Raw genomic sequence first — 27,290 nt, forward strand, 5'->3', positions numbered from 1 at the left:
GTACACAGAGTAGTCAAGTTCATAAAGATGGAAAGTAGGATGGTGGCTGCCAGGGGCTATGGGAGTGGGGAGGGGGGAGTTAATGTTCACTGGGCATAGAGTTTCAGTTTGTTTGTTTGTTTGTTTGTTTTTGGGGTTTTTTTTGCGGTATGCGGGCCTCTCACTGTTGTGGCCTCTCCTGTTGCGGAGCACAGGCTCTGGCCGTGCAGGCTCAGCGGCCATGGCTCCCGGGCCCAGCCGCTCCGCGGCATGTGGGATCTTCCCGGACCGGGGCACGAACCCGTGTCCCCTGCATTGGCAGGCGGACTCCCAACCACTGCGCCACCAGGGAAGCCCGGGTGTTAGTGTTTAATGGGGACAGAGTTTCATTTTTGATGCAAACGTTCTGTGGATGGGTGCACAATGACGTGGATGTCCTTAATACCACTGATCTGTACGCTTAAAAATGGCTAATATGGTAAATCTGATGATTTTTAAAATTTTTAAAATTTTAAATAAATTGTTAAAAAGCCGAAAAAAAAAAAAAAGGAACCTCTCCAACCTGAGTCTGGGAAGCATATTCCCATCTTTCCTTCGTTAACACTGTTACCTTCAAACAGGAAGCCGAGGCCTAGAGCAGTAACTGGCCCAAGGTCACAAAGTACACCATGGCGGCCAGAAGGTGCTCAGAGCAGGGGAGAGGCTCGAGAAGAGAACTCCCTGAGAGAGTCTCACAGCCAGGTGAGGGTGGGGATGTCGCCTGCCCAGCTCCCGGCCCCGGGCTCTGCCTGCCTCACCACAGGCCCCTGGAGGCACGCCCTCTCCCGCTGACCCGGGTGAGGATGCAGGCCCCAGGCCTGCCTCCGCAGCACGGCTCCCACAGAGCCGGGACTCCAAGCCCCTCAGAGACGCTGAGTCCCCACCCAGGAGGCACAGAGCAGGTTCAAGCCCTGGCGCTGCCTCACCTGGCAACGTGACCTGGGGAGGCTGCTCCCTCCTTGGCCACCACGACCTCTTTTGTAACTTCAGGACAATGGCACTGGCCCTTCCTCCCAGTTCTAACACTTAAGAGGCTCCTTGGAGGGGGCCGGGGGGGCAGGGCGTCACCCTATGGCCCAAATCCCACCGGCGCAGCCCTGGCCCAGCTGTCCAAGAGCAGCTGCAGTGCACAAATTGCTCTCACAGCCTCTGTCTGCTTTAACCTCCACCGGGAGGTGAGCAGGCAAGGGGTTAAGATCCTCCAGAGAGGCCGTGGCACCCACCCAGGGCACCCAGCGAGAGTGTGCCAGGACCAGGGCTCACGAGGCCTTCGGACAGAGCACAGGACGGGGTCAAGGACGGGCCTCAGTCGCACAGGCCTGGCGGGTCATGTCCGCCCATCTCCAGCAGTACAGCCTTGGCCACGTTACTGAATCCCCAGATGACTACCTCCTAATATACCCAGGAGGGCTGTGCTCAATAAGTGAACGACACAGGACACTGCCAGGCTGATCACGAGGCTGCAGCGCCGGCGAGCTCACCCCCGCCCCCTGCCCCCCGTGAAACCACACCCTCTCACGGTCACTGGCAAAGCAGCAGTGAGCTGGCTCCCCTTCCTTTCTGGTCAGGCCTGTTCCCCCGCCCCCGTGTCTCTCTGGGAGTCCTGGCTGCAGCCACAGGTGTGTCCTCCAGGCTGGCCCCTGCTGCTGGGGGGTTACCTTCTCTGGATGTCCATCTCATCAGGAGACGGGCCATTCTGCACCTGACGCTGGCTGGAGGAGCCTGTGGGGCAGAGAAGCACAAGAGCGCAGCGGTTAACAGAGAAGCAAGGACCCCCGGGACTCTCCCTGCCTCTGCCCTCTGGTCCCACCGGAGACGGTCTCAACCGCGGGTCCTCAGCCCTGCAACACCCTGTCCCACCTCACCCTCTCAGTCAAACCTCCTTCTCCCTTTCTTGCGGCTCCTGCCCTGGCGCCAGTAAAGGGGGTGCCATTTCACACGGCTCAGAATCGCCCCTTCTCGCCTGACCCCTCTGGCCTCCCTCTCAAACTGCACCTGCCGTTGCCACTTCCTCCTTGCCACTGTGCCCTCGACCCTCACCATCTGGCTCTGGCCTCTCCATGCCCCACAAAGCTGTTCTAACGAAAATTTGGAATCACTGAACCCAGCAGATCCATTTTATTCCGCCTTTTGAGCAGGCGAATGACCCTTACGGCAGGTATGCGTCGGAGCCGGGGTTTCAGCACCGGGTCTGGGCCGCAGCCCCGTGCCCCTCACCGCGATGTGACGCCCTCCTGCCTGCATCTAGGAGTCTGGAGCTGTGCGGTGGGCAGAAGAGGACAGAGCAACTGTGGAGCCTTCCAGGCTACATTCTTGCCCTTGACCCTGAAGGCAGGGCCCCAGAACAGGCGAGGTCTGTGGAGTGTACCTCCTGTTCAGACCGGGGCTGGTGCTGTGTTACATTCACAGGAAAATCAAGCTTTTGCTCCAATCTGAGAAGGAGCTGATTGTTCCTTCTCTTCGCCAGCTCAGGTGTCACTGGGGAACTGTGGAGTCACAGCAATGGGGGAGGGACTCCGGGCAAGCTGGCCTCACGCCTCGCTGCCTAGGTGGGGAAGGGGCATTGTCTCCTCTCTAGGATGAGGGGCGTATGACAAAATCCACGATGGGCAGAAGGCTTCTCCCACAGGTGTTTCAAACAGCTGAGAGATTAGCAGGGCGTCCCCTGGGCCAGGGGCACAGTGGCACAGAGAGTAACAGAATCTCAAAGCCGAAACAGGTCATCTGATTCTGGGGCAAGCTTCTGCCCAGCACAGGTGCCCTCCAGGCCGGCTCTCCGAGCATGATCCCCGCAACGCAAGCCTCACCTCCCAAGGGAGCAGGTCCCTTCCTACACCGAGGTCCCAAATCTACCCACCCAGGAAGGCCCGATTTCCACCCCCAGGTGTGACAACACGGGTTGAATCCTTTTCTACTTTTCTATGCTTGACAGTCCTTTCCAAGCCGGGAGTTTGCTTCCATGTTCAGCAGTGCCCAGTCCTAGGCCCCAGTATGGGCTTCAGTCACGTTTTCAGTGAGCCTTGCTTTGCTGCTTCCGGACCCCTGTGTGGATGCTTTAGTTGGGGAAAGAGGATCCAGGTGGTGGGCAGTGGGCCAGCTGCTTGACGGGAGGAGGGCCTCCCAGCACCTGAGGATAAATTTCTCCCCTGGGTGGCCCTGCCTGACCCTGCCTTGTTCAATGCCAACTGCTGAACTCAGGGGCCGGGCAGGAGAGAAGACGCCTGCGTACTCTTTACAGAGGTGACTACACAAATATCTGGTGGCTTGGCACATTAGTAGGTGTGAAATAAATACTGGTTTTCTTTTCCTGTCTCTAAACATGCTTGTTCTGCTTTATTTAACATAAAATAACTCTGCTCTTTCTAAAAATAGGTTTTTCTGTAAATATGTCCAGTATAGACATTAGAAAAATTTTCAAGTTTAATAAAGAAAAAACATTCCTAATTAAAAAAAAAATCCGCGGTGGAGGGGACCTCTTTTCTCTCCTACTCCGTGAGGCCCAGGCCTTAGGGCTCCTCTCCTCTTGTTCTCAGGAAACCAGAGAAAGAATACGAGAACACTGCTTTACAGCAGTGTCAGGTCACTTCTCTTAATTTAATTTACAGTTACTGTAATTCTCACAACCCTACTGGACAGCTCCCAGGAAGGCTTGTAACAGGCGAGGGCACAGCCCAGAAAGGGTAAGTGACACACCTGTAAACAGGAGAACCAAGCTCAGACTACCCGCAAAACGCCACTTCCTTTCTTAAATTCAGTCGCACTGTGGTGTCGGCTGAGACCGGCCTGTAGGATGAAGAGTGCAGGTGGCAGACTGGCCAGAAGAGTCCTGGGTGAGGGGCCGCAGCCCTCAGACAGCACCCAGGCTCTGCTTGGTGTCCGCGCGGCGGACAGTGCCACCCACTCAGCCCAGCATTTGGGGCTCAGGCCTCACAGCTGGACTCCTGCCTTGTTCCAAGACCCGGCCTCGGCTGCTGGGCCCGTGCCCGCGTCCGGATCTGCCCCTCTTCCGGGGCCAAGCCCCTGCCCCGGAGCCCCCGCCTGGCCCCTGGTCTGAGGACGGGAGCGCACCCTCGCTCTGACCGGGCTCCGCCAGCTGTCAGGACCCCCGCTGGCAGCCAGCTGCCACGGCGTGAACTGCGGAGGTCCTGCGCTTGTGCCCCTTGTTCCGCCCGCCGGTCTGGACTGCCTCCTGACACCCTCAGCCAGCCGGCCTGGCCAGGGTGGGAGGATCGAGCGCAGCCCTCGCTGCTCCCAGGGGGCTCCAGTCCCTGCGCGTGAGGCATCTCAAAATGCGACGGCTAGAACTTTAGACACTACGGGGCAGGAAGAGACAACACTGGTTGCGTGAGGCCTCCCACTCTTTTTAACCTCAGAAAACGTGGCTATGTTTTGAGCTGCGAGGGTCCTTAGCATTAGGAAGTACAGGCCCTCTGTCTCAGAGGGGAGGGGTCTGTCCAGGGGCGCGCGGGGCGTGCCTCCTTCCTCCTGGCCCATTCCACCCACTGGCCACGGTGCCCCACTGGCAGAGGCGGGAGGAGAACGGGGAGGAGGCTCCACCCTCCAGGACGGTCTAGGGCCTTCGGGAAGCCTGGGCACAGCCCATCTGTAGATGCCTCTTGTGTTGAGATCTCAGGGCGGGAGCATCGGGCGTCTGGTCATCACTCCCGTCTGTCCCGCGTCCCGAGTTACTTCCCATGATTCTCTGAGCGGTGCGATCAGAAGCCAAACACGCGGAGTGTCCTGTGCCCGAGTCACCGCAGGCCAGCCGTGCCCCCACCTCCAGGATCCAGGATCCAGGTGAGGACCGCAGGCCACCCACCCCCCAGTCTCCTTAGCTACCAAGTTCTCTGCTGCTGCGTCTGAGACCCCAGCAGAATCCACCTGCCTCTCCCTGCTCACGCGGCTGCCTCAGCATCTCTCCTGGACCCGTGCCTTAGTCAACCAAAGGGACCTCCGCCTCTACCCACACCCCTTTCTCCCCATCCAGCTTCCACACTGACTGCAGATCACATGATCTCTGGAAAACACAAGTCTGACCCCTATGGGGTCAAGTCCAAGCTCAATGGAGTTAGGAGTCCAGCCCATCCCCACAGCCGCTTCTCCTGGACTCACCGCCCCCCCCCCCCGCCCCCACAGCAGGCCTTCTGCACCTGCTCACTAAGCCTGGATCACCTGCTGTGCTTCCCACCTCCCCGTCTCTGTGTGGCCCCCATCCACCCGGGACACCTTCCTCACCTACCACATCTTCAAGGCCCAACTGCATAGCTGCCTCTGCCAGGAAGCCTGCCCTACCTCCTCCTGCCTCCACTGCTCGGCCTCTCCCACACCACTTTCTGATATTACAGTGATTGGAGGGCAGAGACCACGCCTGTCACTCATCACTCCCTGCTCAAGGCCGGCTCACATCAGGTACTCGGCGTATTTTATCAAACGGAGTTGGGAAGGTCTGAGGGAACCTTGGTGTGATCACCAAGCCCAGGGAAAAAAGCACAGGTGAAGGAATGGGACTGAACTCGCTCAGATGAAGATAAGACCCACCTAGAAGTGAGCCACAGAACCAGGGCTCCCCAGGTCCGTGCCTGTTCAGAGAGGAGGCCGACTGAGGCCCAGTTCCCAGGCTAACTACTCCCCGCCGGCACCGGGGCCCACTGCCGCCCGGAGAAGGGGTGTTGGTGGCTTTGAGAGGTGGGGAGGGGGCTTGCCCAAGGCCATGGGGCTCGGTGTCACAAGCTTGCCAAGTCTGGGAGCTCCAACTAAGACAGATGCTGCCCTTCTCTCACTCACTTCAAACAAGTTTTGCAAAGTCACAATAAAGAGCTAATTTGCACTACAGACACGTGACAAAGAGGAAAATTGAACGTGGAACATAGACCCAACATCGGGAGAAGCGGGGCGCCTGTGAGGTTCTGGTGTCTTGTGGGTCCAGCCCACAGCGTCAGAGTGCACACCCTGGTGGCAGGCCAGGGCAGAGGGTGGCCCGTGCCCGATGGAGCCCCTGTCTGACCACAGAGAGGAGCCTGGGCATGGGACAGGCAGGCTCATCCGCTCTGAGTCCATCTGACATGATGCTTCTTGGGGAAGGAGTGACTTCTTGTCCCCTGAGGCCCACATTCCAGCTTCAGGTCGGAGTCCCATCACACACCCACTCCTACAAACACGCTGGTGACTCAGAGGAGGCCCTTTTACCCTTGGGGGTCATGAGGTGGGGGACGGGAAGGAGAGACAACACCAGAGGGGAGGGAGAGGCTGGCCAGACCCAGGCCATGAGCCCGCCCGGGAGGGGGGCTGGCAGCCGAAGGGCCCTAGGGCAAGTCACTGAGTGACCGGAGGCCACACTGAAGGGGAGAGAGGGGCTGGGAGGACTGAGGTCAGACCTGGGGCCTCAGCAGCGAGCAGGGCGTGAACAACCCCGCGCCCTCCACGGGGTACAGGGCTGTTCCCAGGTGGGGTGAGAGCGCCCGGTCCGGGTACTGCGCCCCCGAAGACTTCCACGGCCTCCATCTGTGACGCAGATTCCAGCGTGAGATGCGATCATCCTCGGGAACACTGCCCTCATTCAGCAGCAAGGGGACGGGGAGAGCAGATGGAGGAAAAGCCGGCTGCACAGGGTCAGGCTTCCGGGAGAAGGGACCCAAAGGGGCTGACCCCCGGCCCCGCCCCAGCCTTGCTGAGAGGGGTGCAGGGGACAGGCGGGGCCCAGGCCCTGCTCTGCTGTGCAGGGGGCACCTCCTCACGGGGACTCTGCGAGCCCAGGCTCCCTGTCCCCTAGGACGTATTACGTGCACCTGTATGTGCCAGGACCCGGGCGCACAGCCGTCCGACTTAACCCCCAGGCACGTAACTGTCCTGTTCTCCACGTGCCCGGCACTTAACGTACTTCTTGGCATCCGGTCAACACTCGACAAATACCTGTTGAATAAACGCATGACCGGGCCCCAGGCAAACTGTCTGATGATCTCCAACAGCTGTCGAGGCTGTGCAGGTGGCACATTCTAGAGCTTTCCCCTCACGCTGGAAACAGGCCGTGGCCGAGCCGGGGACGCGCCTCGCGAGCGGGAGATTCGCGAGCAGGGAGACACCGTGGTCACCGGCGGGGGTGGCACTTGGCCAACTCGAGGCGACGGGATGCGGGATGAGAGAACTCAAGTTTATCGAGCAGCCACCATGCTGCGTGCCAGGTCCTGCGCCAGAGACTCCCAGACGTCACTCACTTAACCCGCACCCTCACCCCAGGAGCCTTGGTAGCATCCGTATTTCATCCTAAGGAAGCCGGAGAGCAGACTTCAGCTCTGCTGAAGTGACTTCAGCTCCCTTAGACACATGCCCTTGAACTGCTCCGCCTCCCGGGGAAGGGAGGGTGGGGGAGGCCGGATGGGAGGACAGAGGCAGAGGGTCCTAGAGAGCAGCGTGCAGGGCGGGAGGCAGGCAGCGGCCGCCGGGTCGGGGAGGGGGGGAGTGGGGGGAGCCCCGGCGCCCTTTCCCGGCCGGAGTCCAGCCCCCCCAGACTCTCAGCACCCACTGGCCTCTGGAGAGGGAGACCGTGGGTCGGCCTGCCTGCCGCCATCCTGCCTGACCCCACGTAGGTGCCCTGCCCACGTAGTGCTTGGGTGAAGTGAGCACAAATGAACGCTCCTGACCCAGGAGAAAGATCTGTATCCCAGGCTCTCAGCTGTGCAGAGCCTGAAGGGCCGCAGCGAGGAGAGACCCCAGAGCCTACCCGGGGTCTACTTCCCAGTGGGCTGAAGCCCGTCCTGCTGGCACTGTTCCCACGGGAGCCGGTCAGGACCAGACAGGGGCCTGGACGGTGGAGAGCGGAGCTCGTGTTCCCCCTCCAGTCCTCCCAGCACCCCTCATTCCTGTTTCCCAGCCCCTCCCCGTTCCTGGCTAGCCTCCCTGGACCGTTTCAGTTTGTTCAAATCCCCTCTGGAGTGAACCTGGAGCCGGGGAGACCCAGGTTCTTGCTGGATTTCGGCCACGCCGTAGTTAAGCCCCTCCTCGCTCCTGGCCTCGGTTTCCTATAGAGTGAGAAGGATGGAAGCAAGGATCTCCTAGTTCTGAATCTCTGCAACTTAAAAGGACAAACAAGGAAATACACCTAAATGTTCACAGTGGCTACCTCTGGATTGTGGGTTCTTCCCCTCTTTCTGAACTTCCAAATTCTGCACAAGCAGGACGCATCAGCTTATAATAAAGAAACAAAAGACTTAAGAGTCCCCACGGAGGGGATAAGCGCTCCACTGCGACTCCACCCTGAGTCTGGCTGTGCAGGGCAGGCAGAGGCCGTACCGTTCCTGCCCCAGGTACCGCACTTCAAGTTACACAGCTGAGGTAGGCAGATAAGCACTGTGGACACCTTCTCATGAGAAAGGCCGTCCTCCTGCTGGCCATTAACATTTATGAGGCCCTGGGACACCAGCCCCCAGCTCCTCTGGGACAGAAGGGACAGGCCAGGTTTCCAGGCAGTCTCTACAGGAAAGGCATCCCCTGGGCCTCCTGAAAAGATGGAACCTGAGATCCCAGCAGCACCAGAAACCAAGGATCCAGCACCTGCTCAGTGATGCCTGATGGAATTTCTGGCCGGCAAGTGACAGCCACCTGGCCCAGGCTGGGCAGAGCCCCAAGCCCTTTCGAGCCCCCTTCCCCTCTGCCGTCTCTCTGGCTGACTCCTTCTCCTTTCTCCAGAGGTGTCTCCATTTTGGACCGGCTCAGAGCCACACTCTGAGATGGGGTGCAGCCTTCCCTTCTCGTGTCTAGGTTCCTGCTGCCAAGCGAGCAAACACACACGTGGGAATGGAGCCTGTGATCCGGGCCTAAGCTCAGGCCTGGCCACGGTCTTCAGAGCCACCCTGCCAAGGCCACCCAGGAATCGGTGGCAGAGCTGGGACCAGCGCCCAGGACGAGTGTCTCCCAGCCCAGGGCTCTGTCCACACCAGCATGCTGATGCTCGGCTCTGGTTGGACAGACAGCTGCCTCACCACCTCTGAGATGCTCAGGAAGCCCAGGCAGGGGTGCCTAACCCACCTCCTGAGCCTGGCTCAGCAGCAGACAAATCCCGACTGCCACGGCCCTGCCAGTCTGATTGCTTGCTGAAAGCTACCCCGTGTCAATTTTCTAGTGCCTTTCTGCCAGTCCTTATGAGTGAGTTTAGGCTCACAGTGGCTGCTACGTGAGGCAGCTTGCTTTGTTTTACTCAGATCACCAGGGCCAGCTGTTTTATCATCCACTGCAATCCTGTAATACACCCTCATCCACGGGCCCGCCAGTTATGGCTCAACCCCAGGGTGACCGGTGGTTAAAGCTGTGTCTAAGAGGCCAGCGTCGAAATGACCTGTAGACCCAGGTCAGCACGTGCAGATGCAGAGGCTGCAACTCAGAGAGGGGCGAACTGCCCAAGGCCACACAGTAAGAAGCACCTACCAGCCTTGCAATTCAGCACCAGCATGGTACGCCAGAGAGCAAAGGCCCTTTCACTCCAATGACAGCAGGAGGCCTGTGTGCCACCCTGGGTGCTAGCAAGCAGGGTCCCCTCTCCTGGCGTAGAGGGATCCTGAGGCCAGGGGAAAGGGAGGGACTTGCCCAAGAACACATCCAAACAGGGGTGAACGGGGCGAGAACCGAGGTCTCCTGGCTTCCAGGCCAGGATGCTGCCAACCAGCCTGCTTAGTCCCACTCAGGCTGTGGTCCTCAGGCCAATTATCATCCTAGTAAAATATTTTTTCTCCCTTTCTTAATAAGCTCCTTTCAGCATACATTACACACCTTGAAAAGGATCTCAAATAGAATAAAATCTGTCACACATTTATTGCCTGCGTGACAAACCACCTTTGCGTCATTTTTGTGATTAATCTGCTCAATCATCCAGGGCAGAGCCTGTCAGACCTATGTCACAGACGGGGAAACTGAGGCTTGGAAAGGGTGAGCGACTTCCCAAGGCCACAGGTACCCCAAGTGGACGGGGCTGCTGGGACCGGAGCCCACACTGGCCGCGGCCCAGCCCGCGTGCTGCCGCGTCTGCCCACCCTTCCTGCAAGGCCTCGGTCAGAACAGCATCTCAACCCTCCGACCGTCAGTGACAGGGAGGTCGTCGCAAGACCCAGAGCTCCGGCCCCGCCTCCCCCAGCACCTGGGAGCGGAAGGGGAGGCCCGGGAGGAGCGGGGAGGAGGGGGAGGGGCTCCCGTCACCTACAGCTCACTCTGCAAAGCACGGTGCAGTCGCAGTGGCAGAAGCAGAAGCAGTGGAAGGTCCACTCCCTGCTGACCATTACGGGCAGGCCCCGGGGCGCAGTCCGGAGGCGCGCTGCTCACATCCTGCCCACTTACCTCTCCTTCCTCAGCCGCCTGGCTTGGGCACTGGGAAACTGATACGCCGGGCAGCCGTCAAATGGGCTTCGCCGCTTCAATGTTTAATGAGGCTTCCCAGCTAACCTATCAGAACCCGCCTGCCTACCCGACTCCAGAAAGCTCTGGGGGCCCAGGAGGAGGGTCCAGACCCCTCGTGGGGCCAGCCCACGGGCCCTGGTGACGCCAGGTGTCTTCCAGAAGGAGCCTCCCACCGTGGCTCGCTCTCCTCTTGCCCCCGTGGGCCGTGGGAGGGGACGAGGTGGGTGCGGACCCAGAGGGAACAGGTGACCAACCGAGGGAAGAGTCCCAGGCAACTGCTGACCTTGGCCGCCCACTCTTCCCGAGCTCCATCGGCCGTTCCTTGGATTTCCTCTCCTCTCCTCGCTGCTTCTCTCAGCCAATCCCTGCCCCTCCTGCCTGCTTTCCAGCCCAACCGGCTTCAAGGCCCGCGGGAAGTCAATCCTTCACCCCCTTCCACCACCCTGGACCCCCTTCTGCCATCATACCTGTGGGTGCAGTTGCTGCTCCTTCCGCTGAGAAGGTGCCTCTGCACTTCCCCAGCGGGCAAAGCCCCAGGGCCCATAAAGCCCAGAGTCAAGGGGGTCGCTGACCCCGTGGAGCCTTCCTCGACTCCTAGGTTGCCTCCTGCGGTCTCTCTGTCTCTGACTCTTCCCCTTGAGCCCTGCTCTCACACGAAACATCAGAAAGCATAGCACTTCTGTGCTGGTCCCCACGTGGGAAACATCATTCCCATGGGTCCCTTGGGAAACGCTTCCCGGGCCCCCAGCCCCTCCTCCAGCTCCTCTTTCCCTACCAGTGACCTACTGGGGTCAGGCCCCACCTCCCTTACCATCTTCCCTTGTGATGCTGACTGCTCCGTCTTTACTGCCCTGAGCTAAAATGCAAACATGTACGGCTTTGTAAGGTACCACAAAGGACTTCAAAGGAATCTGGGATCCCCCAGACTTGCTGCCTAGGAGGGGCAGCTCAAGGTTGGCACCTCCTACCCCCCGCCCCCACCCCGACCTTCCTCCCTGACGCGGGGCTCACACGGCCTTGCCTGTCCAGATCTTTCCCCGGATGATTAACGCATCGGTTCTGCTGGGCTTTGGGGCCTTGGGTAGCTAGTCGCTTTCCCTCTTTGGGACTTAATTTCCCACCTGCGGGGCTGAGCCAGAGCAGGCATCGGGTGCTGAGAGCGGCACTCCCCGTTCACACAGCGCACGGACTTGAGGCCACTTGGAGCTAAATCTGAGTCCTGGCTCTGCCACTCTTTGACCTTGGGCATATGGCTGAAGCTCTTTCTCTCTGTTGTCTGGTCTGAAACACAGCGAGAGCATCCCTTATCTTGGGGTGTGCATCTTCAACGCGTTAGTGTCAGCCTAGAGTCTGACATAGCACGACTCAGCCCTCTGCCAGTGCCCCTCCTTCTTAGGGAATTCTGAGTGACTAACATTTCATATCTCTATCTATTAAATTCTCATAACACATCCCAGGAGTGGAATAATCGTTACCTCAGCAGGCCAGGGACGCCCAGAGAGATTAAAAGCTTGTCTATATCAAGTAAGTGACAGAGTCAGAAGCAGAACGAGCTCCTGCAGCTTCCGAGCCCATGTTCTGTCCCCATCAGCTTCCTGTCTCTTCAGAGGTCAGCTCTGCAATGGGTCATGTTGAGAAAACTCCCCAAAGGGGAGGTCTTCAGGAGCAGTTTCTCTCCTTGGTATCCAGTGGTCAGAAACGCAGCCCCGGGCCACCCCACCAGCCACGGACCACTTCTCCTTAGAAAAGCGCTATGCGTTAGGTGCAAGCAGCTGGAGAAACTGAAGGTGAGGTTGTAACCGAAGCTAGGATGCGGGTCAGCAGAGCCGAGTGTTAATTCTCTTTGGGCTTTAGTGTCTCCATTACCTCCAACTGCTGAAGGCGCAGTGGATGGGATCCGCAGAATTCACACCCTGCAGGTGGCAGGGCTCAGACCCCGACTAAGCTGCCTGCTCCACCTCCAGCTGCTAGATGCTCCAGAAGTGTGTGATGACATTTCATTAGCAGTGTTTGCAACGGGAATCACGAGCTACCGAAACACAGTCAGGCAAACAGCTGGATTTGAGCCCTGTTGCTGCCGGTGCGGGGCTTTCCGAGCTAGTTTCTCTGTGTGTAACGCGAGGGTCTTGGCTGATGTGGCTTGTAAGGTCCTTTTCTACGCTATGAGCCTGTGAACTAGCTAATTAAATGGATTTGGTTCTTCAGCAAGGATTTATTCTAAGTTTTCTAGATGAGCTCACGTAAGAACGTCCTGCCGGTTATGCGTGGCTTGGCTAACCTCCAGCTGTGCCTGAGTCACTGAGGTCACACGGTAGGGCTGCTCCTGCACTCTGCCGCTGAGGCCAGGCCACTCTCCGCCCTCCACGCCTCAACTGGAGAGGCCCCTGTGTCTTGGGCAGACCCTTCCCCGGCGTGGGGTGCTCTGCGCTATGTGCAGAAACAGGAGGGCACCCTTCTGGAGCATCAGTTTGTTTTTTTTTTTTTGCGGTACGCGGGCCTCTCACTGCTGTGGCCTCTCCCATTGCGGAGCACAGGCTCCGGACGCGCAGGCTCAGCGGCCATGGCTCACGGGCCCAGCCGCTCTGCGGCATGTGGGATCGTCCCGGACCGGGGCACGAACCCGCGTCCCATGCATCGGCAGGCGGACTCTCAACCACTGCGCCGCCGGGGAAGCCCTGGAGCATCAGTTTTACTGGATGGGAAATAATTCCAAATAGGGAAGGAGGCACAGATACACCATGGAGAAGAACATAAAATCTGCGTGAGTTTTTACAACATGGCCCAGGACTTGCAAGGACTCTGGAGGCTGGGGGTCTCTTGCAGCTCCACCGCACACCAGCCCCAGGACAGGCGGGATCCTGACCGGCATCCAGGGCCCTGCGACTCACTCTCTGAGCCTCGCCCCGGTGCGCTCTCCTAACCTCTCTGTTCTTCAGTCGGTCGCCTGCGGCCTCCTGAAATGTTGCTTTCTTTCCCGCCTTTCTCTGGTGCTTCCTCTGCCTGTGATGTGGCACGTTCCCTCCTCTGCCCCACAAGCCCATGGCCCCAGGCTTGCTCAGGGACTTGGTGAAGCCCCGCCCGCCAGGCCCCAGGCTGTCCTTTATCAGAGTTGTGTAGGTGCCTGTGTGCACCCCTGCCGGACTGCGAGCGCCTTGAGAAGTGAAATACCCTACATTTATGCCCCACACCACCGTGTCTACTTCTCAAAACCACCTGACAGGCTGTCAGTACAACCCCATGCAACAGATCAGAAATGGAGTTTCAGAGGCATGAATTACCCCCAATCGGTGGTAAAGATGGGTGAAGCCAGGACTCTTTCAGTCCCACCCGTCTGCCACCGCAAACAGCATGCCGTGTCCCTCCAAAGCTGGGAGACAGGTGGGGTGCTATCCATGGACAGTGGCAACTGGGGCTGGCCGGCCGGGGCAAACCATCGCTGAGTCCATTTAGAAGCCACGGGCTGTGGCCAAGAGCTGCGCAGGAGCCGCAGAGGCAGAGCACGAGGCTCTCAGGCCTCAGGAAGTCCCAGGCAGCCGGGAATCGGCACGGACGCTCCCTCTAAGCCCCGGCAAGAGCCACGGCGCCAGGGCAGGACATCAGCATGTAACTTTTCACCTCTGAAGATCTGTCTGGCAGGGAGAGGAGGCCATGAAGGCCTGGGGCTCGAGGGGAAGGTCTAGGCCCTTCCAGACCTGGCCCTGACTGTTCCGCAAGCCTCACCGATTCCCCCACACCCGTCCAGGGTGGGAAGTGCCCCCGTGAAAGGCTCAAGCACGTCTCTGTGCCTTTGCACGCGCGGCTTCCTCACCTGACTGTCCTCTCTCTTCTCTAACTGGCAAACTTCTATCCATCCTTGAAGCCCCAGATCCAGCATGCCCTCTGCAGAGGCTTTCCTGGAGCCCTGTCCCTGCATCTCAGGCTCCCGAGGCCCTGGACTTACTTCCCTCTGTCCCCGCACTGGCCACACTGTACTGTCAAGTCCCTCTTCTCTGCCTGACTGAGCTCTGCAGATGCGGGAACCGTGTCTTGGTCCTCTCTGTGTGCTGGTGCACGGCCCATAACAGAACAGGCCCAGGATATGCCTGGTCCTTCATCCATCACACAAACGTCACTGTGCGCGGCACTGGGGATACAGCTGTGGACACAAACCACTCTCCTGGGCCCTTGGTTCTCGAGAGGAAAGACAGGCAACACGGTAGCACGTAACAGGAGGAACGCAGCAGGAAGAGCTGAAGGGGCAGGTGTGTGGGTCCTGCCTCCCTGACGAGGCGTCATGTGAGCCATGGGTTACTCGGAGGGAAGAGCATTCCAGATAGAAGGGACACCGGGGTGAAGGGGCACGTGTGGCACAATCGGGGGGCGACCAGGAGGCCGCTGTGATTGGAAGTAAGTGGGTGAGGTAGAGAGTGGGGTGGAAATGAATGAGCAAGGCAGCCAGGGCCAGGGAGGTCCACGCGGGCCTCAGTCAGGGTTTGGATTTGATTCTGGGTCAGACTGTAAGTCTCTGGAGAGTCCTGAGCAAGGCTCGACCTGGCTTGACCTAGACATGGAAAGATCAATCTGCTTGTGTGTGGAGAACAGACTAAGCGCAGAAGCAGGCAAATCAAGTAGGTGTCCACTGTGAAAGCCCAGTCGTTTGTTGAATGAATAAATGATGAATGAAGGCAGGCAGCTGACAAGCGGGTGGGGGGCAGGGTCTCAAATGCTCACACCCTGTCCACTCTAGAAGCTGCAGGTTGCATCCAGGTCCAGCACCTGGGTTTCTGCGTCCCTGGGATGGTCACTTACTAAAATGTTTGAGCTGGCTCTTATCCTATATGAGCTAAAGTTGGCAGAAGGCTGACCTGGAAATTATCATTCTTTAGGAAAGATATTGAGTATGCTAACTGAGAAAAAAGAAAATGGATGCTAATTAATTTTTGACTTATTTCAGAAGAAGTAGGCATTTCGCTATAAAGATGGGCCAGGTTAAACGCCCATAATAATCAACCCGTGATCAAGCTGGGTTATGATTTAGAAAGTGTGGAGGCCACCAGCTGACTGGGATCTCTTTGACAGGCCATCTGGCTCACTGGGCAAAGGCCTGGACTTTGAATCAGAGACTTGGGCTCTGTCACTCACTAGTGTAGCCTTTGGCGAATCACTGCTGTGAGCCTTCGTTTCTTCAGCCTTAAAGTGGGGACAGGAATTCCTAACCTGTCCCCGACAGTCTCAGGAGGATGCCAGGGGACCCAGTGAGACCAGGCGGGACAGGTACAACAAAAGACACGTTCCTTTCCTTGAGGAGCGTGTGGGCCAGCCCCCGGGCACGTCACTGTTTCTTCCCACACCAGTGAGGACTCTGGCCGTTTCTGAGGGCTGAGATCTCAGACAGTGTCCTGGGATGGGGTGCTCCAGGACACTGTTGCATTCTTAGGGTGCTTTACAGCTTGCAAGTCACATTCCCACTTATGTTATCATTTGAGTCTCACAGCAACTTTGCAGGTGGTTATTATAACCACCTTTAACGATGAGGAAACTGAGGCTCGGGGTGATGAAACGGCTTGCTCAAGGTTTCACAGGCTCTTGTGTGACAGGGCCTGGAGCACGGGCCTGGCACTCTGTCCTCTGCCCCCAGAGTCTGTGTCATCTGTCAGTCGCTGTGCTGACCACAGGCTGCTCACCACGACCCAACGCGAGATGTACTTGGTGGGCACTGGCGAGGCGGGCATCCATAATGGACCATTCAGGAGCTCAAGCCCCAACTGAGCATGTGGTACCCAGGTCAGATCTAAGGAAAACGAAAAGCCCCAAAGAAATCCTCCCATTAGCGTTAGGGAGATGACCCTGGGGCCGGTGGAAGGAGGTCCTCCTTCTCCGGGATGGGAGCTACACACAAACCAGCAGTGCTTTAAAGGAAGACAATGATGGCAGCAGGCTGCTGCTGGGATGCTCAGAAATCAGGGGTCCCAAGAAGGCTACAAAGTACTGCCAAGGTGCAGAGGGAGACCCCAAGGGTCAGGTACAGCCTCTCCTTGGACCCTTGACTTGAACTCACCAGCCCAGCCCAAGCAGCCCGGCCTCCCTGTGTCTCCCAAGGCATCACCACAGGAGTTGATATGTTAGTTAGTTAACTTTTCAAATACTAAAAAAAAAAAAAAAAAAAAAAAAAAAAAGAGTAACTTCAAATTGTTATAGTAATTTACAGGTGACAAAAAACTTGCACAAACATCATCTCATGTTATCCTCACAACAACCCTGTGAGGTAGGTGTAGTAAACCCATTGTACAGATGGAGAAACTAAGTCTCAGAAATCTGAAGTGACTTGCCCGAGGGCACAGCCTTGGCACAAGCAGTGCACGAACCCAGACTTGCCTGACTCCACGTCCGATACACGTGTACCCCAGGGCCACAAAGAGCTGGAGGTCGGTGAGAACACGGCTGCTGGCTGGGGAAGGCGTATTCCTCGGTTCAGGGTGCTGCTAGGCGGGCCAAGGTGACGGGTGCGATTTCTGTGTGAGACAATTCTATGTGCCATGTCCCTCAATCACAGATAGCACCCCTCGCCTTGCGCCCAGTTCCAAAAGTGGTGCTGGTCCAGGAACGTCGTCTTGGTCTGCAGAGGATGGCGTGACGGCAGGAAGCATCAGGCCACGTGAGGGACAGACAGACAGATGTGTGACCGCACCAGTGAGCTCACCTACTGTCCAAACACCTGGGTTGTGTTGGCCCTTCTTCGGGGCTCCTGCCCTCAACGGGCTCACAGTCTAGATGAGCAAATAGCGAGCTCAAACCAAGTGGATGACCATGTGCTGAGAGGCAGGAGGAGGCCCCTGGAGGGGAGGGGAGGGGAGGGGAGGGTGCCTTGTGGCTCGCAGCCCAAGCACGAAGCACGAGGACAACACACGTGAGGCTGGGGTCTGGGGTCGGGCCCAGTGCACGTCCGTGTCAGGATAGACCATCCAATGCAATCGCAATATGGGGCTGGAGGTCTCAAGACCGGCAAGTCCCCGGGTCTTGGTTTGCCCCCCCTCACCTGTATGGATGCAGCCAGAGCTTGTCAGTTAGACAGTGTGCTGGTTTTTGAGGGTCCAGAGACAAACAGGACACTTTCTGACTTCCCAGCCTGACCGAACGCACATGCTGAGAACAATGTGACATGCTAGGTGGCATTAACCCCTGCGATGGAGGCGTAAATGAGCACCGTGGGAGTGCGGGGAAGGAGCGGGGCACCCTGCCACGGTGGCCGGAAACGGCTTTGTCTGCAGAGCCAGGGTCCTGCAGAAGGAGTGGGGCTCGGAAGAGTGGGGACAGGAGGGCACGCCGGGGGTGGGGGGGCTCTGGGGAAGGTGCCCTGGTGAGTCACCGTGGGTGCAGGTGGTAGGACGCCCCGGGGGCTGGTGCGCAGGAAGCGGCCACCAGGGGGCAGGCAGGAGATGACGCGGAGCCTCAGGGAACGGGTGTCCTCAGTGACCCTTTGTCGGGGATAGAAAGTGCCCACGGCCTCCGCAGGAGGGAGGTGAAAACAGCTTTTTTCCTTAGGAGAAAAAAGCAGGTAATTTTAAGAAGAAAAGAGGTTTATGAAAAGCAGAATCCAGCCCCGGCTCTACGAAGCCGGGAGGTGGGACAGTGAGAGGAAACGGCTCCAGGCCTCACTCTTCAGGAGAGGCCCCTGGCCTGGGCGCCCTCCTGTGGGAGCTGACGCTGCAGCGGTTAAGGACATTGGAAAGACTGGGGGAACATTCATCACCAGCACCGGCTTGAAATGCACCAACGAATGATGTTATCACAAGCAAACCAGGTAACAAAAGGCCACACCGCTATGTTCTGAGAGACGTGCTTTAACTCATCCCGTGTGGATTTGCACCAAGCTACCAGGTGCTCCTTTTCCTTTTTTGCAGAGTCCCAAAAGATAAAATGGAACTATTCTGGTTGTCATCAGGGTGTGAGGGTAGGACATGCCTGGTGAACCCCTGGAACTCCACAACATAGACAGTTTGAAATTCACTGCATTCAACCCCAAACTGTAAGCAAAGTTGCCTTTGACCAGGCAAGCCCCTGTGCCCCTCCCTGCCCAGCGCCAGCATCAGGCTTTAACGCCCTGAGGCATTCCTGCAAGTAATCCTGAGCCCAAGGCCTTTAAAGGAAAGCCACACTCCCACGGAGCCTGGATGCTCTGAGGTGTTACCTCCTGCTCGTGACAAGCCAGCCAGTCTTCAGAACTCCTGCCACCAGCACCATGCTTTGCTGTACACCCATGATCTCATCTGAGGTAGGCATGACCACCCCATTTTACAGATGAAGAAGCTGAGGCTGGGAGGAGTCCTGCCCAAGGTCTGACAGCCTACAGCAGCAGGGCTGCTCCTGGCCTCTCCCCTGTGAATGCAACTTCACGGTCCTGCCCTAGAAGCCCAGGCACTGGGACATAGGTCCTCCCAGCACCCCTCCGGGGGCTCCAGAAGCCCTAAGGTTCTGGGGAAACGGACTCCCGCCTCCAGTGCTGGCTTTAATGGTCTCCTGCTTCAAGCATTCTTGGGCCCCAGACCCTGGCAGTCTGTGCGGAAGGCCCAACATGCCGTGGGGTGCCCTCTGGGCCGTCTCTTCCACTCTTCCCGGCACACTCAGGCTTGGTCACATGCACATGACATTGGCCCCCTCCCCTCATCACTGCTGGTGACCTACTGGGAGCGTCTATGACTCTGGGATGAGTTGAGGGTCGCCGCATCTTCGGATTTGAAGAGTTTCTTGAGGTCTTAGCGGGAATGGAGGAGGGGACCCTCAGTTTTGGTCTGGGGTCTTCCCACTCTGAGTGAGCTACAGGACAGCATGACTCTGCCCATTGGGAGGGTGGACTGGATGTCACTGGAGAGAACACGGACAAGCCAAGCTCTCCAGCCCTCCCGAGCCCCGCCTTCCAGGCTCCACAGCTCTCTTCCTAGCCCCACCCTGGGCCTGGGTCCCAGGGAAAATCCTTCTTTAGGAAGGATTGGGCGTGATGTGGGACAGCGGGAGGGGGCTTGGGTGCAGCTCCGCCCCGATGTGCTGTGCAACCCGCACAAGTCCCTCCCCGCACTGGGTCCCAGCTGCAAAAGGGAAGCCCAGCGCCCTGACGTCTAAGCCCTTCTCTGGTCCCACATCAGTGCTGGCCGGGCCTCCACCATCTGTCCTCCACACCTGTGGAGGCTTGGAGGGGGAAGATTATTCTCAAAAGCCCACTCCCGCCAGAGGGCTGGAGGCCATCAGCCTGGGGCCTCGCATCCGGTGCCACCAAGGCCCTACCCTTCAGGAACAAGGAAAAGACAACTAGACAGTGACTGCGGGAAGTTCCGAGAGAACCTAGTTTAACGAAAGAGCGCTCCTCTGCTGACAAGGAACAGCAGTGCCTGTGAGGGGGGCAGAGCAGAGGCCTGGAGGAAACAAGCTTTATTTACCGGACACCTACAGGTACAGGTGTCACACAGGAATTGTGTGGGGTGATCCTCCAGCCATCAATGGTATTATTATATCCGTTTTATAGACGAAGTGACTCGTCAGGGTCACACTGCTTGTGAGTAGCAGAAATTTGAACCCAAGGGTGATACTGTGATTTATAATAAGAAATGTACATTTGGTCTTCGCACACTGTTCCCGGCATATAGCTCCTAAAACCCTTGTAATTTCCTAAACAGGAGCCAAAGGGGCATCTTTCGTGATAACATTTAGGCTCCTTCTCAATTCCTGACACAGCTGCAGAGCATGGAGGTGAGATGGGTGTATTCTAACAGGCCCTTTCAACCACCCTTGAGCTGATGTTAATGCAGTGACTTTTGATTGGAGGGCTGGAACTTTCAGTCCCCACGCCCTCAACCTCTACGGAGGGCAGACTGGCTAGAGATTGGGTTCAATCGCCTGTGGCCTATGTAATGAAACCCCCATAAAAAACCCAAAAGGATGGGGCTCAGAGATCTTGGGCTGGTGGACATGTGGAGGCTGGCGAGGGTGCTGCCTAGAGAGGGCACAGAAGCTCTGGGCCCGTCCCACACGCCTTGCCCCGTGCATCTCGTCCATCCGGCTGTTCCAGAGTTCCATCCTTTCTAATACACTGGTCGGTAATCCAGTAAGTCAGACATTTCTCTGAGTTCTGCAAGCCACTCTAGCAAATTCATTGAACCTGAGGAGGGCACAGGCCCCTCTGACTCATGGCCTGTTGGTCAGAAGCACAGGTGACTGGCTCCTGAAGGGGGTGGGGGCGGTCTTTTGGGGCTGAGCCCGTAGCCTGTGGGATGCTGCCTGCAGGCAGCGTCTGGACCGCTTGGCGCGCTGTCGGAGGGACGCGGTGCCGGAGCACAGGCGTGCTCGGAGGAGAGGTGGGAGGAACGCGTGGCTCTCCTTCACACCGCGGTACCCTGGCTCCAAAATGTACATTCCCCGCCCACCCCCCGCCTCCCGGGGGCCCCGCTGCCTCTCCTGCTTGTCTCTGGAGGAGAAGAGGAACAGTGTTCAGATCCCAGCCTCCCTTATCCAGCCGGCACTGTTAGGTGATGACCCAAGGAGATACCAGACGTGACGAAGACCGAACTCGTCTCGTTTTTACAGAACTTCTAGCCCTTCCTTTCAGACTCAATGGCCCCTTTTTATTACAAACATTTTATAACACTCCCTGTATTATACTGAAGTGAAATTTAAAGATTATATAACCTACCTACATAAATTAGAAAAAAATAATTAAGGAGAGAAGAGAGAGAAGTAACCAATAATAAGACAACACTGCACCACGTAACAGCTCAGACAACTACAGTAGGAGACATCATCAGTCAGGTGCCGGCACCGCCCCCAGACACACAGTGGCCACTACTGACACAAGCGGTTTCAATAATGCGGTGCTGTGTATCTCACCAGCCATAACGCTGGAGATAAGATTTTCCAAAAGAGAAAACAACTCTTGGTAAAGTTACAAACAAACTAAAGCACAATTTTCTTCCGAAGCACGGGGTGGCTGCATTCCTAGAAAATCCAGCACATACTAGAACTGGTATTAAAAAAAAAAGGAGGGGCTTCCCTGGTGGCGCAGTGGTTAAGAACCCGCCTGCCAATGCAGGGGACACGGGTTTGAGCCCTGGTCTGGGAAGATCCCACATGCCATGGAGCAACTAAGCCCGTGGGCCACAACTACTGAGCCTGTGCTCTAGAGCCTGCGAGCCATAGCTACTGAGCCCATGTGCCGCGACTACAGAAGTCTGCACACCTACAGCCTGTGCTCTGCAACAAGAGAAGCCACCGCGATGAGAAGCCCGTGCACTGCAACGAAGAGTAGCCCCCGCTTGCTGCAACTAGAGAAAGTGCAGCAATGAAGACCCGACGCAGCCAAACATAAATAAATAACTTAATTAAAAAAAAAAAAAGGAGTGCTTTTTCTCGCAACACAGTAAAGTTCTGTCTCAGATAATTAGGTTCCTTGCTTCCATGTGTTTGGTGGAACACGTAGGACAGTACGGGATCACACGGGGCTGCCCAGCGCACCGTGATGCGTCCAGTGCTCCTGGCCCTCTGTCCACCGGCCACCAAATGCCTCCTCTCCGCTCCCACACTGTCCCTGTTGGAACCACCTGACTGGTCCAGCCTAAGCACCGATGCCTGCACGGCAGAGGAGACACGCCTGAAGCCACAGGCATGGTGGCGGCCGAGCTGGCCAACAAGCAGATGCCCGACCTCCAGGCCAGGCTCTTCCCACCGAGGGCGGAGCTTCCCGGGGAACCCAGACGCTGTGCTGGGGGAGCCTCTGCCTTAGTCGGACGGGGCTTGGCTGGTCACCATCACAGCCTTTCATGCGCCAGGCTGCGCTAAACGCCTCAGAATCTGCCCATCTTACAGATGGAGAAACCGAGGCACAGAAAAGGGAGGTGATTTGCCCAGGCTGCATGCAGGCGGGCAGCACCCAGGTCTGCTCACCTCCGGGCCACCATGGCCTCTTCCTCCGCGGAGCCGACGGGCACCACACACAAAGGGCTCTGAGGGCCTCTGGCCTGGGGGGACCTTGGAGGACAACCAGCACTGCATGTTTCAGATGAGGAAACTGAGGCCCATGGAGGTCACTGTGCTGATCGAGGGCACACGTGAGGAGCAGAGCTGCGACCAGAGCCAGACCTCCTGAGTCCTAGCCCAGAGGAACAGAACTTGGGCTCCTGAGATTCAGGAAGTCAAAAAGGCTGCTGCTTCTCACACGCATTTCCTGAGCTCCCTGGGTGCCTCTCCGGCTCTGTTCCTGGAAAATGGCTGGTGACTAAGGCTATACCAGTCCTACCACCAGTAGAACCAGTAAGGTGGCGGGGAAGCAGACCCCACAGAGGTGTTGTGAGTAAAACACGTAAGTACCCCGGCAGAGGGGATGTGCAGGGCCGAGGGTGCTGGCTGTAGCGCCCGCGACAGGAGGCCGTGGGGTGCGGCAGCAGGTGCACGGGCCAGGTGCTGGCACCACCCGCCGAGGTCTGTGCTCTCCAGAGCTGCCGCAGAGCCGTCGGGGAGGCCAGCTCCCCTCTGTCCTCCCCCTTCAACCAGAGAAGTAGCTCCAAACGGCAAAACAAAAAAACAAAAAAACTCCAGTTTTTTTCTGTTCTGGCCTCTCCTATTGCAGAGCACAGGCTCCGGAGGCGCAGGCTCAGCGGCCATGGCTCACGGGCCCAGCCGCTCCGCGGCATGTGGGATCTTCCCGGACCAGGGCACGAACCCGTGTCCCCTGCATCGGCAGGCAGACTCTCAACCACTGTGCCACCAGGGAAGCCCTCCAGTTTTTTTGGAAAAAAAAACTTGGCTAAGTATCTCTAAGATCCTTCCCATCTTTAAATTTATTTCTAAATATAGGTTAATGAGGGAATTATTCATCTACACACTTGCTTTTCCAACAAAAGAGCCATTCTTCTTTTTCATGTTACCGAGTGACTCATTCAGGGAAACGCTTTCTCAGACGGGCACCCAGACACCTGACAGCTAGGTCTTCTAACTCCTAGACCCCCTCCCTGCTTTAGGAAGCCAGATGAAGGAACAGCCAAGGAACCTCTCTGACCTACTGACATGATTCTAGATTCTAAACAGAAAGAAGTTCCTCCAGCAGAAGTAAAGTTCCAGGGAATGAAAGAGAGTGAATGTTTTCTTCTACGTCTATGCAGCCGAGCATGAATAACAACGACTCCTAAGATACAGATGAAGTAACACTACGCCACAGCAGCCGGGCGAGGGAGGTGTATTTATTATCTGTCGTGAGCCTGAAACACACTACATGAGAGCAGGCTGCCTCCACTCGTTTGCCAAAGGAAATAAAAGATCTCTTGGTCATTAGAGGACGCACCTGCCGTGGGAGTGGGAAATTATGCAGACGTGACTAAAGGCGCAGGAGGTTTGCAGCCCTGCGTGTTGTACTGCACTTAATTAAAGCTACTCCTGAAAATAATGGGAAAAATGAAAGCTCAAATTAGCATATGAAGAATGGTCATCATACTAGTAAACAAAAACGCAAATTAAAATGATACGTTTTCCCTTCTCTTGTGTTTGCTAAGGTTATAGGAGTACTAAGGCCTGGTCCTGGTGCGGGCTCAGCAGTGGGTGACCATCGACTGGGCTGGACACAGTACAAACCAGTACTCTCATTCCGGAAGGTGTATTCAGCAAGATACGTCAAAGCTTTAGAAATGTATGTATTGTTTGACTCAGAAATATCCCAAGATATAATCGGACAAGTGTGTAAAGATGAACATGAGACACAAAGCATACATACAAATTAACATATAAACATACAACAGAGCCTGAGAGCCTGTAACAGCCCTCTGTTACACGAATATAGTAGTGAAAAATGGGGACAACTTACTTACAAGCCGAAGGCTGGTTAAATTGTAGTAACATCTCTATATGGTACTCAGTGCAACACTCTGGCCACTTAAATGGTGAGGAGATCCGACTTCCTTGGCACAGAAGGACATGCGTACCATAGTGCCAAGTGAGAAAAGCTTACAAGACAGTACATACAGACTATTTCTGGGGAATAGCTCTTCAGTCATATGTGAACGCAGAAAACTCTGGAAGGCTACGTAAGTGTTAACAGCAGTCATCTCTGGGTTTTAGGATCAGAGATAATTTTTTGTTTGCTGGTCTGTATTTTCTATTTTTCAGTTATAAACAAGGACTACGGATGATGAGGAATGCTGCCTCCCGGACGTGCTAGGTCCTTCGGGAAGTAAAGAAGGACATTCTTCCTTCCCGTTTCTACACAGGGCTTTTCCTGCTTCTAGCATCGGCCACAGTGACCACATCTGTAAGCAGTGAACTAGCATTCACTCTGTCCAGACAATATACATAAAACCTAAACCGTTAGGGCTAGAAGGACCTGTAGAGAGCTTGATCAAGTCTGTATCCCTCCTTTCAGAGACGGGGAAACTGGGGCCCCCAGAGAAATGACCTGTTTAAGGTCAGAAGCAGGCTCACATGGAAGCATATGGAAGCAGTTGCCTTTACAAGGCCACTAAACTGTGAACTGAAGTCTGCTAAGAGAATGAACTGCAGCGGGGAGGGAAGCTGAGCTGGGCCGGGTGGCCAAGTATAGCCTGTAAACACTGCTGCCCTGCCTGACAGCTGGCGGCTTTACCAGACGGTGGTGCGCGCCCACTGAGGACAGCAGCCGCAGGGAGTCCAGGTACGTGCATCAGTGGCGTGGGAGCTGAGACGGTGCAGACCTGCCGGCACCGAGGCCCGCGTCCTCGGTCCTCTTTCTGTAGCAGCTGTAACGTGCCATGAGCCATGCTCACCGCCCTGACCAAGCCCCTGTGATCCCCAGAGCAAGAAGCCCACCCGGAGCTGTGGGCTCAGGCTGGGCCCACGGCTGGCTGACCCTCCCCTCTGACCTACTGAGGCCCTGCAGAGCTGTAGAAAAAACACTGGATTTTAAAGCAGGAGCCCTAAAATTGAGTCTCAGTTCCACTGGAAGATCCTGGCAGACATGCCGCCTCTTTTAACCCCAAGTCCCCATCTGAATAAATGTGTCTAACAGTAGCCGGCCTGACAACCTGTGGGAAATAAAAGCCAAATTATAGGCTCTTTAGAGTATAAGAAGTCCTTTCTTAGCCAGCTGAGGCCTACCTGTGGGGCTGCCTGGTTAGTGGGAGCCCCTTCCCTCAAGAAGGGCAGGGAAGGGGCATGTGGGAGAAGATCCTGGTAAGAAACGAAAATCCTGGGCTTTGCAGAGGAAGCCTAGATGTTATTATTACTACAGTCATTATCTCTGCCATCCAACTAGACCACAGAAGCCCCACTCTGAGTCCCCCTAAGCACACACACCACCCGCGGCCATCACACCTCGTCACGGAGCGGTACCCACAGGGAGGCCCCGTTTCCGCCAATGTCGGCACTCCTCCTTCACGCAGAAGACGGCTGCGCGTTAGGAGACAGACGGCTCCTCCCCACACCCCAAACTACCTCCAGGTGCCAATTTCTATAGAAAAAGCCCCAAGAACCCAGGGGCTGACTGTCCCCCTATCCACTGAGATAACCCCTGAACCCAGAGCCTTGTGGGTCCCAAGAGAACCCTGAGCCAGCTCTGCACTCCTGTGCCTCCCCAGGGAACCGAAAGCACCAGGCAGCAGGACCATTATTTAATTTGTTGATTTGACTTGCTAAATTGGCTTTAGGTTCCCTAGGTTGGGCCTGAAGTTGAAGAATGAGTATCCAAAACTCACTGGCATAAAAAGACAGGTTTTGTGGGTGCCAAGGAACAAGGCCAGCAAAACAGATCTCTCAAGGGTCTGACTCTCTCCTCTCTCTTCCACGTAGAAGTCAGGCAGCGAGAACATTGCTCTGTTGCGCCCGTTCTTTCTCCAGAATAATGTCAAGAACTCTGGCTGAACAATGGGTTTCACCAGGGTGACAGGCAGGAAGGAACAAAGAAAGAACAGAGTCGTGACCTGTCCTCAGCACACAGAGGGTGCAAACTGCGAGAGTGGGTCAAGTCCTGGGTGTACATCCAGGGAAGCCCCTTCCCCTCTTGAGCCCCAGCCTCCTAACCCAGCCATGCTGTGTGGGGACTCACTTCCCAGGGCTGTGGTGAGAATCAGGTAAGAGAAAGGGGTGTGAAGACTGGGCAGCCACGATTTGCTCTCCTTTGCTTTCAGGTTTGTATCTAAGCATCTTGTGTCTGCCAGCTTTGTTGGACCCCAGGAGGCCACACTAGTGTCGCTCACGCATGAGGGGGAGGTGGGACATGCTGATGAGACCCTGAGTCTCAGGAAGTCCACGATCCGATGGCCCGAGCCCCAGATGCCTAGCACAGAACAGGACATGCCAGTGAGGAGAGGAGGGAGCAGAGGTGGGCACTTAGGAGGTGCCAGGCCCCATGCCGGGCAACTGAATCCTCTCCACAACTCTGGAAGAGGGACTTATGACCCCATTTTACAAATAAGGATGCTGAAGCCTACAGAAGATAAGCAAATTCAACAGGACCAAAGCGGAAAGAACCAGTATCATTCACGCTCTTATTCCATACCAGGCACGATACACTAAGTACTCTATAAACGTTTTAAACTTAACCCTCATGACAACCCTAGGAAGTAGGGTTTATTACCCCAAGGCCACTTAGTATAAGATCTCACTGCCTCCGAACACATGCTTTTCTCACTACACTTGACCCCTGAACAACGTGGCGGTCGGGCTCTGAGTCTGCATGGGTGAAAACCTGCGTGTAACGGCACAGCTGGCCTCCACATCCACGGCTCTGCACCCGCAGATGCGACCAACTGCGGATCATGTAGGGCCGGAGACGCATTCATGGAAAAGAAACCACTGTCAGTGGACCACTTGCTTCAAAGCCGTGTTGGTTCAAGGGTCCACTGCACCGCAAACCGCCTCCCACCGAGGAGGGCAGAACACAGTTTGCCGATACAGAGGGGATCTGATAG

General features: G+C 56.6%; 1 protein-coding gene across 5 annotated transcripts in view; it reads right to left on the bottom strand.

Moving 5' to 3' along the window:
- The window catches only part of EVL (Enah/Vasp-like), a 165,343-nt gene that overhangs the window by 21,193 nt on the left and 116,860 nt on the right, over positions 1-27,290 (bottom strand). For all 5 annotated transcript variants that reach the window (XM_060003933.1, XM_060003935.1, XM_060003931.1 and 2 more), the window contains exon 4: positions 1,677-1,740. In XM_060003933.1, coding sequence (XP_059859916.1) covers positions 1,677-1,740 — 64 coding nt within the window. The remainder of the gene's footprint in view (positions 1-1,676; positions 1,741-27,290) is intronic.

Source organism: Delphinus delphis, chromosome 2 (genome assembly GCF_949987515.2).
Source record: "Delphinus delphis chromosome 2, mDelDel1.2, whole genome shotgun sequence".
In the NCBI taxonomy this organism is placed as follows: domain Eukaryota; kingdom Metazoa; phylum Chordata; class Mammalia; order Artiodactyla; family Delphinidae; genus Delphinus; species Delphinus delphis.